The following is a 20863-nucleotide window of genomic DNA, read 5'->3' on the forward strand; positions in this document are numbered from 1 at the left end:
GGACATCACCACCTCTAACCACTTCTGATTCCATTCCAGACAAAAAAAAATGTCTTTTCTTATCAGATATATTTTCATTGTGACTGTTAAAAAGATCAGAACTCTCATTTCCTATTGTATCAACAGTAAATGTAAATGTAAAACAAATAAATTAAAAACTGTTAGTTTGTATGTAAAAGAAAGGTGTTCCATTGTGATGTCACTTTATCAAAATCCCGCTCATAAAAATATGAGGTGTGTGAAAAATATCTTTTAAAAAAACTTAGTCCATTTTTACTCTTTGGCAGACTATGAGGTGACAGCAAGAGTTCCAAATGGGAAAACCTCAATCATGAACACGAACCAGACGCATGCTGCTTTAGAGAACCTTACCCCTAACAGCAGGTACCCACACACACACATCATTGTGCAGAACCTTAAACCTAACAGCAGGTACCCACACACACACACATCATTGTGTAGAACCTTAAACATAACAGCAGGTACCCACACACACACACACCACTGTGCAGAACCTTGAACCTGACAGCAGGTGCCTACACACACATCACTGCAGAACCTCAAACCTGACAGCAGAGACCATCAGAATAGAATATCCCAGAGACTCAAATAACCTTGTCTGTTCCTGAACAGGAAGTGGCACAGGTAAACATCAAACTGGTGAACAGACAAACAATCAAACAGTACACAGTAAAAGTTTTCAGTGTCAATTCAGATCTATCAGAGATTAAATGAGTCCAGTATGGATCATATGTACTCAGAGCAAACTGTTCTCCATCACAGTAAAATGTACTCCACAAATGTTTAATGCTGACCATTTTACTGTGTTTTGTGTACTTTAATTCTCTAATTTCATTCGCAACTTTCCTATCAAGAATGGTCTATTTAAAAGCTTTGAAATTTGTCTCATTGGTCATCATAATCTCTGATCACATGGAAGACTCATTAGGCAAGTTTCTCACATTATACCCGCAAGGTTTGTCTGGAGGATAAAATTATCGAGCGCTAGACGTGGACACGGAAAATGCAATCCCTTATTTTCCCCTCATACCTTCACAACTGGCCAATGAGAAAGCCATGTGTCTCTGTCTGACTTTTTATGCTTGAATGTAACCTTGGTTTGGTGTCCAAATAAGAGTTTCTCCCTGTGAAAAATGTAACCTCCTGTAACCAGAGAAAAAAAAATTCACTCTGGGTGCTTGCCATATTTTTTCATTTGAAATATTTTAACTCTCACTAGTATAGCATTAAATACAATAACAAACTGAGATTGAAATCTTTAATGACAGAGTGTATTGGTCTTTCAGCGGCATTAGTGACAAGACTGAAAATGAATTTCTCTTTCCCACAAATATCCAATCACAACACATCTTTCCAACCTTGTTAATAAGAAGGAAAAAAATCATGGTGTTTAGAGTATTAGGTAATGTTTCAATATTAATCAACATGTCTACCTATACAACTGAACTTAATTGACATTGTTCAGTATTAGCTGATGGTTTGCTGCATATATTAACAACAGTGCAATACAGAAGTGAGAAATGCATATTACTTAATGATGGCACCAACCGAAAGAGAGCATGTTGGTTTTTGGGTCTGAGAGAGAGGGCTTCAAAATACTAGTAGGGATTAAAACACTTCACAGCCTTTGCATTTTAATCGTTTATTATTCATTTCCCACAGTTACGAGTTTCGAGTGAAGCCTTTCAATGAGCTTGGGGAGGGCCCATCCACGGACCCGGTGGTGTTCGACACGGAGTCCGGTACGTTTCTTTGTTTGATCGCTGCCAATTTCCTCGCTACTGATTGCACAATGGCCGCTCTTCCTCGGGCTGTTTACGGACACATCACACACGTAAAACACACCGCGTGACGTCAGAGAAGCAGGTGGAAAAAATGACTGAATGGTGGAGGCACGCAGGCCTCTTTCTTTTGGCCATGTCTGTTTTTGCCATACTCAGGCGGTGACCCTGTCACCCTTGTACCCTGTGACTGTAGTAAAAATGTTACTAGCCTCATGCTTTTCACAGTTAAAAAAACACTGCAAACCTGCAAACTCTTCCTTGTCGCATTCATCTATTCAGTCTCAAAACATGAACTAGTATGAGCAAGTGTTTGAACAGCCACAGATTCCAAAATGCACGAAAGATTGACAAGATAAAAGAAGGTCTTTGTGAACTGAACACGTATTTCACATCGGAATCTCTTTTTGGAGGAGAAAAAATACCAAGCAGCACATTACACTTTCCAGTCACGTACCCGGAATCTGTACTCAGTTACATAATCCAAAAGCAGTTTATTTATAAGAATATAAGATGAGCTGTATTTCCCTGGCTATTCATTAAGCAGCAGTCAAAACTATCATACAACTAGTTATGTTTATAAACTGTGGATTATTAACATTGCTGAAATTGTCCACATACCATTCATGTCATTCTGGTGAAGCTTATTGCATTTCCACAACAAATCTCAGGATCTTGACACCTAAACAGATTGGGAGCTCACTGTAAAACTCAGTGATTATAGGATAAATAAATAAAAAGGAAAAATAAATAAGACAGTCACTGACAGCAGCTCGCAATGTAATAGATAGTGGCTTTCTCTGTTTACGTAATTACTTTTAGCAAACAACTTTTAACATACATTATTACTTTTTGTGAACAAAACTGTTTGTACATAATTACGTTTAGCAAATACCTAGCTGTGCCTCTCAATATTCCTTAACTTGTTCTGTACTTGGAAGCAAAAAGCAAGTGAACAAGATCTGCCACTATTTTCAGTGCTAGTTCAATCAGTAGACTAGAGGTCATCTACGTAAAAGGCATGGATTACACAGGTAAAAAACCACCATCTGTGGCTTTCTGGCAAAAGTGAAAATTTAAATTGAATAAATGCTGCCAATTATTCGGTTTGGTTTTTCAACCTGAAATGTTATGGCACGTGCAGTGGTCAACCAAAACAACCTCAGCCAAACCCAAGGGTATGATTCACTGAATTACTGTAAATTATCTGTCATTCAGAGTCTGAAAGTTTATTTTGAGACTCATGCACATGTCTCACATTCCAGCTTCACCCAAGCAGTATTTCCATTCCAGTTGCCAGTAATATTACAACTGGTCATTTGTTCACACATTGTGAGTGTTAGATGTGTTATGTGTGTGTTTCTTGTGTATGTTTGTGTTTGTGTGTGTCCGTGTGTGTGTTTGTGTTTGTGTACGTGCATGTGTGCATGTGTGTGTGTGTGTGTGTATGTTTGTGTTTTTGTGCGTGCGTGTACAGTGTGTGTTTGTGTTCGTGTCGTGTGTGTGTGTGCATGTGTATGTGTGCTTATGTGTGCACTTTCTGGTGACAGCACCAAATCCTTATTTGATATATATTTTGTTTTTTTTGAATGTATGTCTCTTGTTTTTTTAGCTTTGTATGCAAGGAGTTTCGCCGCTGAAGATGATAATAAAATTATTTATCTAATGAATGTATTTCAAAATAATGATTATGCCAACTGCTTAGGGTCTCACACTTTTGTAATGTTCCCTTTCCCCCCGTCCTGTCTCCTGCAGCGGACCCACGCGTGAGTGAATATACCGCAGGTAAGCCCACCTGTCTGCTCCTCCCCCACTGAGCCCTGTCCTATTCCACACCTCTGAGCCAAAGTGACAGAGTAACGGACAGTGTGCAGACACTCCGCAGGCTACCTTTCCCTGTTCCATGAGCTCACTGCTGCGTCTGTCACACTGCCAGGCCCAATATTTACTTAAGGATTCAGAGCGAGCAGAGCAGTTCGCCCTTTTAGTTTTCTGTTGCAAATCCACAACACGCTCCATGCTGTATTATTTCACATAAATCAGTGAAATAAAATAAAAAAATGAATTTTTGCACATTTTTATGAAAAGTATGTTTCAGTGGAGAAACATCAATATAAATGAGCCCTATAGCCATATGTCCAAAAAGTGACAAAAATGCAAAAATTCTAAATTGTCAGTTTCTTTGCAGCAATGGGTGGGAAATAATATTTATTCTACTACTACAGCAAAGTAAATTAATTAAATTGTACTTTTAGACATTTATGATTAAAAATGTGTTCCTGGTAAAAAAATATAAAAATACATAAGCCTATAGCCTTATGCCCAAAATGCAAAAAAAAATGCTAAAATTCTAAATTGTCCATTTCCTTGCATCAATAGATGCAAAATCATGTTTATTCAATAACTGCAGTGAAATAAATTACTTAAATTGTACTTTTAGACATTTATGATGAAAAATGTGTTTCGGATAAAAAAATATATAAAATTCATAAGCCTATAGCCTTATGCCCAAAATGCAAAAAAATGCAAAAATTCTAAATTGTCCATTTCCTTGCATCAATAGATGCAAAATCGTGTTTATTCAATAACTGCAGTGAAATAAATTACTTAAAATGTACTTTTAGACATTTATGATGAAAAATGTGTTTCGGATAAACAAAAATATATAAAATTCATAAGCCTATAGCCTTATGCCCAAAATGCAAAAAAAATGCTAGAATTCTAAATTGTCCATTTCCTTGCATCAATAGATGCAAAATCATGTTTATTCAATAACTGCAGTGAAATAAATGACTTAAAATGGATTTTTAAACATTTATGATTAAAAATGTGTTTCTGGTAAAAAATATAAAAATACATAAGCCTATAGCCTTATGCCCAAAAAGTGAAAAAAATGCAAAAATTCTAGATTGTCCGTTTCTTTGCATCAATAGATGCAAAATCATGTTTATTCAATAACTGCAGTGAAATAAATGACTTAAAATGGATTTTTAAACATTTATGATTAAAATGTGTTTCTGGTAAAAAAAATAAATAAAAATACATAAGCCTATAGCCTTATGCCAAAAATGCAAAAAAAATGCTAAAATTCTAAATTGTCCATTTCCTTGCATCAATAGATGCAAAATCATGTTTATTCAATAGCTGCAGTGAAATAAATGACTTAAAATGGATTTTTAAACATTTATGATTAAAAATGTGTTTCTGGTAAAAAATATATAAAATTCATAAGCCTATAGCCTTATGCCCAAAATGCAAAAAAAAATGCAAAAATTCTAAATTGTCCATTTCCTTGCATCAATAGATGCAAAATCGTGTTTATTCAATAACTGCAGTGAAATAAATGACTTAAAATGTACTTTTAGACATTTATGATGAAAAATGTGTTTCGGATAAAAAAATATATAAAATTCATAAGCCTATAGCCTTATGCCCAAAATGCAAAAAAATGCAAAAATTCTAAATTGTCCATTTCCTTGCATCAATAGATGCAAAATCGTGTTTATTCAATAACTGCAGTGAAATAAATGACTTAAAATGTACTTTTAGACATTTATGATGAAAAATGTGTTTCGGATAAACAAAAATATATAAAATTCATAAGCCTATAGCCTTATGTCAAAATACTAAAAAGAATGCAAAATTCTAAATTGTCCGTTTCTTTGCATCAATAGATGCAAAATCATGTTTATTCAATAACTGCAGTGAAATAAATGACTTAAAATGGATTTTTAAACATTTATGATTAAAAATGTGTTTCTGGTAAAAAAATATAAAAATACATAAGCCTATAGCCTTATGCCCAAAAAGTGAAAAAAATGCAAAAATTCTAGATTGTCCGTTTCTTTGCATCAATAGATGCAAAATCATGTTTATTCAATAACTGCAGTGAAATAAATGACTTAAAATGGATTTTTAAACATTTATGATTAAAATGTGTTTCTGGTAAAAAAAATAAATAAAAATACATAAGCCTATAGCCTTATGCCAAAAATGCAAAAAAAATGCTAAAATTCTAAATTGTCCATTTCCTTGCATCAATAGATGCAAAATCATGTTTATTCAATAGCTGCAGTGAAATAAATGACTTAAAATGGATTTTTAAACATTTATGATTAAAAATGTGTTTCTGGTAAAAAATATATAAAATTCATAAGCCTATAGCCTTATGCCCAAAATGCAAAAAAAAAATGCAAAAATTCTAAATTGTCCATTTCCTTGCATCAATAGATGCAAAATCGTGTTTATTCAATAACTGCAGTGAAATAAATGACTTAAAATGTACTTTTAGACATTTATGATGAAAAATGTGTTTCGGATAAAAAAATATATAAAATTCATAAGCCTATAGCCTTATGCCCAAAATGCAAAAAAATGCAAAAATTCTAAATTGTCCATTTCCTTGCATCAATAGATGCAAAATCGTGTTTATTCAATAACTGCAGTGAAATAAATTACTTAAAATGTACTTTTAGACATTTATGATGAAAAATGTGTTTCGGATAAACAAAAATATATAAAATTCATAAGCCTATAGCCTTATGCCCAAAATGCAAAAAAAATGCTAGAATTCTAAATTGTCCATTTCCTTGCATCAATAGATGCAAAATCATGTTTATTCAATAACTGCAGTGAAATAAATGACTTAAAATGGATTTTTAAACATTTATGATTAAAAATGTGTTTCTGGTAAAAAAAATATAAAAATACATAAGCCTATATATAGCCTTATGTCAAAATACTAAAAAGAATGCAAAATTCTAAATTGTCCGTTTCTTTGCATCAATAGATGCAAAATCATGTTTATTCAATAACTGCAGTGAAATAAATGACTTAAAATGGATTTTTAAACATTTATGATTAAAAATGTGTTTCTGGTAAAAAATATAAAAATACATAAGCCTATAGCCTTATGTCAAAATACTAAAAAGAATGCAAAATTCTAAATTGTCCGTTTCTTTGCATCAATAGATGCAAAATCATGTTTATTCAATAACTGCAGTGAAATAAATGACTTAAAATGTAATTTTAGACATTTATTATTAAAAATGTGTTTCGGGTGAAAAATATAAAAATACATAAACCTATAGCCTTATGTACAAAATGCAAAAAACAAAAAAATGCAAAAATTCTAGATTGTCCGTTTATTTACATCAATAGGTGCAAAATCATGTTTTTTCTACTACTACAGATAAATAAATTAGTTACAATGTATTTTTAGATATTTTTGATTAGAAATGTGTTTCGGGTAAAAAAATATGAAAATACATAAGTCTACAGCCTTACGTCCAAAAAGTGAAAGAAATGCAAAAATTCTAAAAAATTTAATTCCTTCACTCGAATGGGAAATCATCTTCATTCTTTTTTTTTTTTTGTTGATTATTCTTGTACTAAATCAATTGATGATAATTTATTTTGCCATGGTGTGCTTAGTATTGTGTGACTGTGTTTTTTTTCAAGCTGCACTGCCACAAATCCATCTGTTTTTCTGATATGGCAATGATGTATTTTTACCTTGACCTTTTGTTTTACTAGAAAACAGCAAAATATGTCTGATTATAGGATTGTCCACACCGTTATGTTACCCGTATGATGTTTCCCACAGGAAGGGCCGCCATTTGGACGCCGTTCTCCTTCAACGCAGATGAGTACTCTGAATGCCGTGGCAAACAGTATGTGAAGAGGACTTGGTACCGCAAGTTTGTCGGAATCCAGCTCTGCAACTCTCTGAGATATAAGATCTACCTGAGTGACTCCCTCAAAGGTGAGCGCCCCATTACGTCACTATCCGGTTTACATGCTTAGAAACTGTGGGATCAGGAGAGAGAGCGTCACGCTGTCTGTGTCAGTCCTCAGGTGTGTCTATGTATGTCTACAGGTGTGTCTGTATTTGTCCTCAGATGGGTCTGTGTATGTCCTCAGGTGTGTCTGTTCTCAAGTGTGTCTGTGTTTGTCTTCTCCCTGCAGGGAAGTTTTACAATATCGGAGACCAAACGGGCAACGGGGAGGATCACTGCCAATTTGTGGACTCCTTCTTGGACGGGCGGACAGGCCACCAACTTCTAGCAGAGCAGCTCCCTCCAAGGACTGGTACCTATTCCAGTGACTTCATACACGTGTGCTCACACACACACACACACACACACACACACCAACCCACATACACCTACACACACACACACCAACCCACATACACACCGACCCACATATGCGTGCGCACACATGCACGCATTCACACGGGCACACCCACCCACCAACATATGCATGCACGCACGCACATGCACACCCACCCACCAACTTTGACACAACACATTAGCACACACTCACACATGTACATGTACACACACATAAACACAAGCACACACAAAAAACCACCAGCATGCTTAATGTTTTTATTGCCTGTGTTTGGTGCATTGCAGGGTTCTACAGAGCAATGCGTCAGGAGCCCGTCAGTTTCGGGGAGATAGGAGGACGCTCTCACATCACTTATGTACCATGGTATGAGTGCGGAACACCCATACCAGGGAAGTGGTGGTAGGACCCCTGGGGCTGTCCGTGTAGAAGCCTGTGAGAAATCTCTCCCTTGGTGGACAGCAGTGGCCAGAGGCTTGAGGTTCTCAAGAGTGAAGGGGGTGGGGTTCCACTGTAAGACACCTGGTTCTGGGGTGAAGGTTCCTGCGGCTTCCCAAACTCCTAAGACCGGGGGACTACATTGTATAGAATACAGCACTTCATTGTACAGCAGGGCTGCCCAACCCTATTCCTGGACATCTACCATCCTTGTAGAATTTCGCTCAGAGCCTAACAAGGTACACTTCGTTCAACAGCTAGATATCTCATTGAGCTGCTAATTAGTAGAATCAGGTGTGTCAAATTAGGGTTGAAATGAAAACCTGCAGGAGGGTAGATCTCCAGGAACAGGGCTGGGCAGCCATATTGTACAGTATACAGACCTAAGTACCAATTGCTCTATGGTGTGCATTTGTAAAACCTATTCACATTGAATTATTTAACAAATGAAAAACTCAAAATGTAGAAAAAAACAAAAGCAAAGACTATCAAAAAATATTTTTAAATGAGTTAATATACTGGGAAGCTGGCTCCCTAAAACTATTTTATTATCTTGTATGAGAAAATCAGATTGTAATTAAATATTTCTCAAGGTTTGCCAGTGGAATAAAAGACAGAAGAACAGTACACCAGCAATGAAATAAGTGTCTTCTCTCTTTTACACAAACAAGTAGATGGGTATCAGACCAAGAAGACCTTCACATTTGTATAAAACATGAAACAGAGTCATAAATAAATGCAATGATAATAATAATAATAATAATAATAAACAACAAAGGATACCTGAACGATATCGGACTCAGTGCAGCTCATGTTTGGGGCCTACCAGGCAGATTATGGCTGTAAAACTGATTGTTGGAGAGGTCTCAGAACATTCCTGCAAGGTTAAGATGCAAACATATGTGCCCCTGGGTCAGTCAAACAGTGGTCTCTCGGTTTCATGCCCATCTTTTTTTTTGTGCTATAGCAAAACATGGTGTTTATTTTTCTGTCCGCCGGCAACCTTTCTCAAAACTGTGTTTTGTGTCATCTGGGAATCGTGATGGATTGGTACGGGAATCTTTGTTCTGCAAGATTGCGAAAAACCCAGGAGGATGGATGCATAAAATGTTAGGCGGTACTCTCTCAAACAAAATGGAGGGCGATGCAAGCAAGCATGGAATGGGACTATGCAAGTGGCTGAGTATTCTGAATTGGCAATAAAAATGAATATGTTCTTTTTTTTTAAACTAGCATCACTTTCAAATGTGAGTCTTGTGCTTATACAATATGAAGAAAGCTACTTTGCATTACAGTGATCCAAGGCACTCGTTTAAGAAAAATGAAAGCCTCCATTATAAAATGGCAAAGCGGTTTAAAACAGCCTGGTTTAAAATGACCAATGCGTTGTGAGTCTTGTACTTGTTGAATACATTTTCTTGTGTCAGCCCTACTCTGTTTGATGGTTATGGACTGAGCACTTCAGAAGCAATTTGCACTGCCAGCTGGCTTTCGTAGGAATTTTGGAAAGAAGGAAAAATCATTCTTGAACAAATTTGCAGATCTCATCCCTTCAAAGGTTGTACTACCATTCATGCTGTGTCTCTTGTCTGTCTTCAGATTATACATTTATAATGTTCTTTATGTATTATCATAGGAAATAATGCAAATAATTCCTGTCTTAGTTCTGTAATTTGTACAGAAATACACTTGTGACATTTGCAGCTAAGCAATTTTTTTTTAAATCATTGTATATGGAAAATATTTTATACAAAAAAGATTTTGTTTTTAATTGTACTATCATTCCAGTCTTCATTTTCAGTAATAAAAGATTTTTTCTGTAAAATAAAGTTTTTTTTTGGTCTTGCCTTGATCCCTGCTTCATTCACTATAACATTTCACTCAATAATAGAGACATCTTGATATCATTTACATAACAGAATGAAAAAAAATCATTAAATGAATTCCTGTCCTTAACAAGTATCTTAGTACATGCAACCCATAATTTCCATAATCCATGTTATGAGGACTGCTTTTGTTCCTGAATACAAAACAATGACACCAGCCTAAAACAATAACCACACAATAAAAAACAGTATTCTTGTGGCAATATGACACTAGAAACAAGTTTGCAATAAATTATTTCAGAACATTTGGCACACTGCTGTCAAATACATTTTTAAATGAAAAATACACTGGGAAGCACAGTACCCAGGGTCATATCGTTAAATGTTAAGAGAATCTGTACACTACTAACTTTGACTAAACACTTGAATTGCGTTTGAATTAGGCCAGTCAGCGTTCCTTGTGATGGTAAGGGATTAAATCACAAAGTTCATTGTTTTGCCATTTTTCCTTGGTATTTACAGCTGTGCAGGTTTCCAGCTGTACTTTGTCATCTGCCTGGATAACGGACAGCCTACTTTAACACAGCAGCAACACAAATCAACTGAAACTAATGCAAAGAGACGTGTTTTTGACTGACTTTTATAACAGCAGGGCCAAGCTGTTCCACAGTTTAGGGGCATAAAAAGGAACAAGAAGCTTCACCTGCTGGTTTGTAGGGAATGTTTGGGATAGGGAGAAGCCGAGCACCTGTAGATCAGAGGGCACATTTGGGCTGGCGGTTTTCCAAAAGTTAAGCAATGTAGCCTATCCCGCTGCCAATCGATTTAGGGCTTCAGAAACAAGTAGAACCTTGGGACCACAGGGCTCTTTTACCGGTGAGCCCTGAATATAGAATAACAAAGAAAAAAAATGAAAAAAACTCAAACGGATTTATCAAATTAAAACAGACTACAGGAAAGGGAACACTACATGTATACAACAGTAAAATAAACAGGCATGAATGTTCACAAACTGCAGTGGGCTACCGAGGATCAGAGACAGAACAGGCCCATTCCTCGTCAAGCAGGTCGCCGACTATAGTACGAAACTGACCCACTGACATCAAACACCATTTTCATTTTACGAGATTTAAAAATGGCAAGGGAGCACAATCACCCAAAGCTGTTTCACCAAGGCCGGCAGAGGGACGATGGCCTCCAGTGGTGCAGCTCCTTGTGGGCGAGGGACCCGGGGCCCAGCCCAATCGATGGCCAAATAACGGAGCGCTGGACAGTCGACTATGATGGTGCTCACTCTCTCTGTGAGGCGGTTCGCCAGGCCGATGCAGAGCGGCTCTTCGATGCGCCAAATGCCCTCTCGATGTGGCAGCGGGGTTTTATTAAACCGGGCCTCTGCACCTGTACGGGGCCTCCAGACGGGTGTCATCCAGTATCAGCGCAGGGGGGGTAGCCACGGTAACTGAGAAGCTCACCACTGTAAGGCCCCTCCTCCAGCTGTGCTTTAAGATGTCAAATATCCTTGTGTTCTTCACCGTTTCAGAGAAGCTGGAGATGCAGGAATACAAAAGTGCGATATCACCAAAAAGGCATAGAGTAGAGGCCCATTTATGATCAATCAATGTAATCTTAACAAACCATTTTTATTGCAACAAAGTAAATGTCAGTAGACAGTTTCTTTTACACGGCTATACCAATGACGTTACACCAAAAGAAAGAAAGAGAAAGAAAAAGAAAGAGGATCAGGGAAACCATAGTGCAATCTGAAGAGGTAGGTTCAGATAAAGGCCATTTTCAACCTTAACCAGAGCTGTTTCTAATCTATGGTTTGGACTGAAACGTTTCCAGTTAGGTGTAGGCTATCCATTAAGCTGTCTACCTGCATTAATTTACCTAGAAGCCACCTTTCCAAAAACTTCTACTGAACAATGGGAGATTTGAGATTTGTTCTACAATTACTTGGCACAGTGAAGTCCAAATTAGGTCACTTTTATTTTGCAAAGGTTTCCAAATTGCAGTGTTCAGTGCTGTGGGGAAATTGTCCTGTCAGCACATGGCACATGGCACATGGCACATGGCAAATAACTACCACACTGACAGCACTAAAAACGTATCTTTAAAATATAGTGGGATGGGACCTAATGAGTAAGTAGAGGGTATAAGTTCCAAAACAATTTTCCTGAGCATTTCCAAGTGAATCAGGGCAAAAGAATTCTTAGCAGCCTCACATGGCTAATTTGGGAAACCTGACCCCTCTGTAATTAGGTTAGATTTGACTGTTGTCATTTATCGTTGAAAAAGTAAAAAATGAAATAACTGAAATGAAATAACTGCCAAAGCTGGATTTAGTAACATATGAATGGTGGAGAACAGCACTCTGGGGTCATTTTTATTATGACCAATTACTTTGGAGAAGTGAGACCTGCCTCGTATTCTTTATTACTGTATTAACTGCCAAGTTGTTCTTTAAAAAAAAAAAAGAATTTACAATTTTTCGAAAAGTGCTTTTTAACAATGTGCTTCACACTTTTGTCTTCGTTGGCCACACTGCAGTAACCTTAAAAGCATACAGAAACGAAACTGAAACAGCTATGACACACTGACTGATGGTTAACCCTCAATAAATTACCAGGTCTAAACATCCCTTAGTTATGGTTGACCTGACTACATACTGATTTGAGTCTTGAAAGTCTAAAAGATTTTAAAAAATAAATAAATAAAAATCCATTATCAGTCTTATCAACATTTGAATGTATATCTCCAGCTTAAAAGGACCTTCTGCAAAATCATAAAGAACAGAGCTAGGCTTAAGAGGTTGATAGATTGTTACAGGGGGGAACATTGAGACAGTCTTTCAGAAGTCATGCAAGCCATTCAAAGAACAAAAGTTATTTGGTTTGACACCATTTTAAAAAAAACATTTATAAGTATCTGTATAAAGGGAGCATTGGTGGCTCAGTGGTAGAGCTCTTGCCTGCCACGCTGGAGGCCCGGGTTCGTCTCCCGGCCAGTGCGCCGGTCCCAACCCCGGATGAATGGGAGGGTTGCATCAGGAAGGGCATCTGACTGCAGTGGAATCTGTATAAAGGCTAGAGGCTACACCACCCCCTCTTACTTCACGTTGCAGTGTGACAAAAGCTATAATCTTCTGCCAAACGCCACGTTATTTTTTAATACTGTGCATTTTCTGCACATAATGACACCCGAGCAAGAGGCACTCGAAATGATCTTAGAGTTAATATGACCAAATTCAGACTGGAAGTGAAAGGAAACCACAGACAACACAGACAAATTCCAGTTCAGATAGATATCACACCATCTCATAGTACCACTCAGACAGTATCCTGGTGTTCTGATGTGGAATTCCAAAATTGAAGCGGTTTAGAATATGCAATAGAATGCATATATTGGCAAATTCTGACTGGCATTAGTCTATGAAGCACGACAGGTCATAATTACATCCCTGACCTACATTTATACCTCCCAGCTTATCCTACTCTGTTAGCGTTCAGGATGAAAACAAAGTTAAGTCAACTTTACAGGGTCAAGAAGCATAAGAAGGGTATGTTTGAAGTTTGTGGACAACATCACACCACTGCAGTAAAGGAGTGATTTTCTTTTGTAATCATTTTAATGTTCTTAAATCATTTTATTAATTATTTTATTTATATTTATATTTCATTTTTTATCTTATCTTTTATGAACTTTTATGTACCACCTGATTTTTAAATTCTTTATTTTCATTTTTGTGCTCAGCACATTGTGTTGCAAATTTGTATGAAATGTGCTCTATAAATAAAGGCTGATTGATTGATTGATTGATAAAGGTTGAGGGATGTGACAGTTCCCAGGTGAAGCCTGCTTCATACCCAGATTATTAAAGACTATTACCCTGTTGTTACTGTGAATAAGGAATAAACTTTTCACTGAGCGTGAGAAGCCCTTCACGCAAATATCACTGAACAATACTGACATCTTATGGACGTGTCAACATATGTTCTGAGCATCTCGACTGATTATGCACATGAGCCCTTGGTCAAAACAATTTACCAGGATTCGACACAGCTGGAAAGTGACTGAAGCCCTTATCTGTACAAGGGACGCATCTCCTGGTTCCTTCACGATGGACGTGTCTCCCTGTTCCTTCACCAAGTGTTCAGTATCCAGAGTCTGGTGAGACGGCAACAACATTGGCCAGTGCTTTGAGAGAAAGATAATTATGTGAATGATTAAAACATTATTTCAGGTTTTGGAAATGGCACTATACTCTTAAATGAAGGTTTCTGTGTTTATACTATGCCCCCCTCCATTTCCTGCTTTTGTGTTGTCCTCAATGGGGTTGCCCCATCTTAAGGGTAAATGGACTGCATTTATATAGCGCTTTTATCCAAAGCGCTTTACAATTGATGCCTCTCATTTGCCAGAGCAGTTAGGGGTTAGGTGTCTTGCTCAAGGACACTTCAACACGCCCAGGGCAGGGTTTGAACCGGCAACCCTCCGACTGCCAGCCAATCGGTCTTACCTCCTGAGCTATGTCGCCCCAGGGTCTGTCAGTCAAGATGTTTTTATAATTTTACATATTGGCACCAGGGAAATTTCAGGCATTTCTGTGGAATCATGAAAATATTCAAATATTCACAGATTGTGCTGATCTTTGATTAAGTTATGCTAGATGTGAAAAAGATTTAGGTTGATTGTAACATTTCACAGGGATCACAGAAACCTATATTGTGGACAAGCATGCACAGGCATGCAGTGAAATCGAAAGCTGAAATTGTATGAAAATTTGAAAGGAACCCTCAGACAGTTTCCCTGCAATGGTACGGAGAAGCACATCCCCCTCAGTCCCGGATTCTTAAAGAAAATTGCATATGAATGTGCACAAACATTGGAAAAGATTTTTGACCACACCTCCTTTAAATCCAGCCGCTATTAAAAGTTTTACAAATTTAAGAGCCATGTTATCCAAATGAACAACTAAACTAGAGAATGAAGTATGCAGCCTACACCTTGTTCTCAGTAACACCCACAATCTACTCTTCCATTGCCACTCAAATGCCTTAAATATGTACCTGCATCCACATCCATTCCCATGCGACATGCAATAGCTATACCTATTATATATGTAGCATGTCTGCTCTGTTCAAGTCGCAGGTTTCTCTTAAGATCACAAGCTGGGAACTTCTAGACTAAGGGAATCCCAATATTTAAACACAACACAATCTCTACTGTCAGTATTTTATATTTCTCAGTCTTTTAAAAAACCAAAAGCGCAATAACCGCAAGTTTTCTGGTAGTGAGAGCACACATCGTGTGAATAAATTGAAATGTTTAAAGCGAAAGATCTCTAATTCAAGATCCAGACAGACAGACTCTTGGATGATGTATGAGACTCAGCCTGTAAACATGCCCAGCTTGAGAAAAGTTCACACAACACGAAAAACACTTTTTCCGCCAGGGCTTGAGGTTTTGGCGGCTTCGTTCGCCCTTTGTGGGTCCACATCGCACAATAAAACCTCGCTATAAAACGCAGAGTATTAATAGAAAAATACAGAAACATTGGACGACCCCCACAAAAACAGGAATTAAAGAAAGATTTTTATTTTTTATTTTTATGCCCTGAAATTAAAAAAACACCCATTGTTATGAATGGCCACCACGACACAGTTACAGTGCTCTCTGATCATGAAGGAGAGCCCATTCCTGGAATGGTCTGGGGCTGCTGATTCCAGTGAAAATCACATGGGAAAGCTGTGTCATGAGAAACGTTGGAGTTTCGCATAGGCAGGGATTAAGTGTGTTTAAGCTGCTCATTTATGATTTAGCGGCTGATTTAACCCCAACCACCACGTCCAAGATCGCAATTGGCGAACCCCTAAACCCCCCCCCCCCCTCGCCCCCAGTCCACAATCATGCTGTCAGATCCCCCAGTCTGTGATCTGAACCCTCCCCCCACCCCGAACCGTGGTCCGCAAACTCAACTATGCCCCCGGTTCATGATCTCAAATTTACACCCCCCCCCCCCCTCCGAGGTTACTGGTCAAACTCTGCCAGCGGCTTTCAGATTGCTCCCCTAAAACTGAAATGATGAAATGAGGAGATTAGAGTGAGCGTGAGTCAGAGCTCCACATCCCTTCCCCACAGACCTGCTCCAGGTCTCTCACACACACACACACACACACTTTCACACAACATTAAATTATACTTGAGAACAGCAGCTCATGCTTGACTGACAGACAGCACTTTCAAACCAGGTCTGTTACACTCATCAGACTCACAGCGCTTTGTTTCCACTACTTTATGTTCCCCCAGGCCATCAGTAAGTAATAAAGTTTTTTTTTTTTAAAGTACGGTCCCTGCCAGTGATCCCTGATGAGTTCATAGACTGGACGTAAACACACTGACTGTAGGAACGTTCTATCGAAAAGTACGTCCCAATTTACAGAATACTGGTGTGCTAATATTTAGCCTAGTTATTTACCTATTCTGTGTCAGGCACTTCAGCACACTTCAGCACACACAAAGCCACGTGGTTTAACTACAGTGGTTATACTAGTGATACAACTTAACTCAATTCAGGTGAATTCAAATGAACTTTATTGACATGAAAGTAAATAAGAGACAAATTCCAAAGTATCTAAAAACACAAAGTGGCACATATTCCAAGCTCTTGGTAATGATATGCTCTAGGTGCTTTTGGTACAATTCGGCTAGCCAACACGGTTCCTACCGACCTGAAGGTTCTCAGTCCAACCTTAACAAAGCACACCTCATTCAACAGCTAGACATCTTAGCCTGAAATGCTAATTAGCTAGTAAAGTCAGGTGTGCCAAATTATGGCTGAACTGAAAACATACAGGATGGTAGATCTCGAGGAACAGGGTTGGACAGCACTGTGTTACCCTATTTACCCTTCACTCTTATTTATATTTTTATATTTAATTGAGGTAAGGTAAGGTCATCTTTATTATCCCCGAGGGGAAATTTGTTGCACAGCCAGCAGTAAATACAATCATTATCAACAATGAACACACACCAATCAACACACAAACAATTCACACAAAAAACATAGAATTACATAATGTTATTCGAAAGGCCAATAGCAGCAGGGACAAATGAGTTCTTAAATCTATCGGTCCTGCATCTTGGCAGATTATATCTGCGACCAGATGGAAGCAACCTAAACTCACTGAACAAGGGGTGACTCTGATTTTGTGCAAAATATGGTAACGATCCAACCCACATTTATGCTGGATACTCTGAGAACACCTGCCATTCACAGCCCGTTATATAATCTATTATAGCTGCCCTATCCACAGATTTTGCGGATGGGGTCAGGTGAACATACCAAAGATACCAGTCCATGTGCAGGGGCAGAAAAAAGAACAACAACAACAACAACACGAATATTGGAAATTGAGAGAGAGTGTCAACATGTGCTCAGTCCCAATGCCACATAGACTTGGTGATTTTGGGACGTGCTCCAAAACCTCACTTCAGGGCCCGTATTCATCCATGCATGAGAATGAGAGATTCTGCTTTATACCTATATATACTGTCCTTTAAATTTTTAATACAGGAACTGCTGAAGCACCAACAAAAAAAAAACCCCTACATCCACCACCAGTTTTTGCTGATGTTTAAAAAAAAAAAAAAAAAAAAAAAAAAAAAAAAAAGGCCGGCCTGAATGTACAAAGTCCTGACTATAAAATGTATTCTGGGATATAAATAACAGATCTTAGACTTAGATAGCCATTCAGCTTATAATACAGGCTGCTATTTTTGCAGGTGCACTGATTCACCCATCAATCCATCCGTTTTCTAAACTGCTTTCTCCCGGTTCTGGGTCCAGTGGGAGGGGGAAGGGGGGAGGGGGGGGGGTGGACTGGAACCAATCCCAGCAAACATTGAGTGGAAGGCAGGAACACATGCTGGGCAGGTCAGCAATCTATCACAGGGCCCACACACCATTCATTCACACACTCGTACCCCAAGGACCATTTAGACTGCTAACCCAGCCTGCATCTCTTTCCACTGAGGGAGAAAACCCAGAGTACCTGGAGGAAACCCACACGGACACGGGGAGAGCGTCCAAACTCCACACAGAAAGGCGCCTGGCCAGGAGTCAAACCTCGTGCCTTCTTGCTGCGAGGAGACCTGTGCAGCACACCAGGTTCATTCAGTACAAACACAAGGATGCCAAGGATGCTAATTACATTTTCCTTAAAAACAGCAGAAGGGAACCTGTACTGTGTATTGAAACAATTTGTCTGAGAAAAGCACTGGCAAGACAACAATGAAGGAGACATGTTAACAAAAAAAAACCCTCACTGTAATCTGGGGGAGAAAGAATCTCTTTCCCTTATCTTCTGAGCTCTTAATCTTCAGCATGATGGAGAATCAGGGCAGTGCTGGAGCAGGGTCTAACAGTTCCACCTGCAAATGTCTGATGTATTGGTGATAATACAAGCCAAAGGGAGCAGGAGATATATCCCATTTCAGCTGCGCTAGCCCCTAGAGAGGGTCTCTCTGTGTTCTATATTAACTGAAGAAAATATTCATAAAGGGAGCCAAGGTCCATGCCGACAGGTTTTCACGAGTGAGTAGACTTGTCTTGCTAGAGGGGAGAGACAGAGAGAGACTACACTGCACAACGCAAAATCTCTCAGTCTATATCAAGAGTGTTTGTTATGCACAGGATTAGCCCCAATGTTTGGTTTAAACATGATATTTCATGGCTTTTTCTTTACTTACAGTATGCCGAGATAAGTATACACTCCATGTAAAACACACAAATAGATTTTTAAGGAAAAATAGTTTCTTGGATTGCAAGTACCTGGAAGCAATTAGGCAACACATCTGTACCAAATAACACAGCATAGTACAGTGTAAGAGTAAGAGTCTGAATTAGATGACCAATCTGTCAGCACAACAGCTTAAGAAACACCCTGAAGAGAATACCCATTGCGATGAAGACATGTTGGCTCAAGGTATTAAATTTATATTCTTCACAAGCAATCAAAACAATTGTGAGATTGTACATTGAGAGGCTACCCTGTAATTTTCACACACTCACCCACATTTTGCTCCTGTTTTCGAATATAGTGCCCATCATCTCTTTAGCTCTCTCTTAAACGCAATGAGAGTTGAAATAAAAATGCACAGGACAGGATTTGTGTGAATTTTTTTTTTGGGGGGGAGGGATAAAAAAAAAAAAATCCTATTACTAAAAGATGGGCCTGGCTGAAAAAGTTTGTGAACCACTGGATTAAGCAAATGGCGTGTTCATGCGTCTGAAGAAGTCTGCATGCCATGTTTCTGATGTTGTGGAATCTGCCCTCAAGCCTCAATCCTGCTTTGAGTTTTTAAAACTCATAGGGGCGACATAGCTCAGGAGGTAAGAGCGGTTGTCTGGCAGTCGGAGGGTTGCCGGTTTGATCCCATGCTCTGGGCTTGTCGAAGTGTCCCTGAGCAAGACACCTAACCCCTAATTGCTGCCAACGAGCTGATTGGTACCTTGCATGGCAGCCTTTCACTGTTGGTGGGTGAGTGTGTGTGTGTGAATGAGAGGCATCAACTGTAAAGCGCTTTGGATAAAATTGCGATATAAATGCAGTCAATTTACCATTTAAAAACATGGATTATGGGTTAAGTTTGAGCGAGTGAACAGACTGTAAGTTTTTGGTCCAAGGCAGTTTTGACCATCAGTGCGCAAAACACTGGCACTTCACCATAAGCACATCCATCTGGAAGGTACAGCAAAGAAAAAAAGATAAATAAAAATACGTACACAAATAAACCACTAAATATGCACGGACATAAATAATCCTTATAAAAACCATAAAGACCAGTAAAAAACTTTGGCCTGAGAAAAGTGTTTCCGCTGTAAAGTATCTTCGTGACAGTGGCTCTGCAAAAATCGTCATACAAATAAAATAAAATTGAACTGAACTGAATTGAATTGAACACACCAAATACCTTCGTGTATGAGAAAAAAACCTGACGGATAACAGCCTAGAGTTGAACACATGCTGCTAATCGCAACCTTACATTACCACTGGAACAGAAATAAACCCTTTTTTTCAAATGACGCATTTTGTGACCACTGCTGCAAGACGCCAGAACGGTCAAAAATGTGGTCTAGTTGCAAGTGATTATCTGATGGAAAATTCATTTTACTTAAGAGAAGGTTGGCGTTCGCTATCTCTAAACTTTTTACATTTTAATGCAGTTTTACTATTTTAGAGAGCACAGATTCACTTGCGAGGAGGAACTAAACTGCACTAAGCCGTACCAAACAAATATAACCCTTTGCTAAACGTGAGTGCGTACAGTAACCTGGCAAGGAATTGAGATATTTTAAAACTCAACTGACAGTTTCCTTTAAATTCCCTGGAAATTCTCTTGCAAAATGTAGGAAAGAAGGAATTTTGGCTCCCCGTACTGTCTGCCCTACCCTCTGATCTGTGCAATTCAAAAACAACTCCTCAGCCTTGGCATCAAACATAATTTCAAGAAAAATTACTTTGCTGCATTACAGCATGACGTGGACCCTGTCAGGGGATTGAAATAAACCCACAAAGCGTTTTTTTTTCTTTCGTCATTTATAGACAGGATCTTTCTTTTATGATATGAAATGGCCCATGGTAAGGTTACCTGTCATTTTCT

At 38.4% G+C, this 20863-nt stretch overlaps 1 protein-coding gene across 5 annotated transcripts in view; it reads left to right on the forward strand.

Moving 5' to 3' along the window:
• The window catches only part of LOC118214145 (target of Nesh-SH3-like), a 39946-nt gene extending 29676 nt beyond the window's left edge, over nucleotides 1–10270 (forward strand). For 3 of the 5 annotated variants that reach the window (XM_035393778.1, XM_035393780.1, XM_035393779.1), the window contains 6 exons: nucleotides 288–384; nucleotides 1684–1763; nucleotides 3558–3587; nucleotides 7408–7566; nucleotides 7770–7892; nucleotides 8222–10270. In XM_035393778.1, the coding sequence (XP_035249669.1) occupies nucleotides 288–384; nucleotides 1684–1763; nucleotides 3558–3587; nucleotides 7408–7566; nucleotides 7770–7892; nucleotides 8222–8340 (608 nt within the window). In that variant the 3' untranslated portion in view covers nucleotides 8341–10270. The remainder of the gene's footprint in view (nucleotides 1–287; nucleotides 385–1683; nucleotides 1764–3557; nucleotides 3588–7407; nucleotides 7567–7769; nucleotides 7893–8221) is intronic. The other 2 variants (XM_035393781.1, XM_035393782.1) reach the window with 2 other exon arrangements.
• Nucleotides 10271–20863: the final 10593 nt, after the last annotated feature.

The sequence above is a fragment of the Anguilla anguilla genome, chromosome 15, assembly GCF_013347855.1.
Source record: "Anguilla anguilla isolate fAngAng1 chromosome 15, fAngAng1.pri, whole genome shotgun sequence".
In the NCBI taxonomy this organism is placed as follows: Eukaryota; Metazoa; Chordata; class Actinopteri; order Anguilliformes; family Anguillidae; genus Anguilla; species Anguilla anguilla.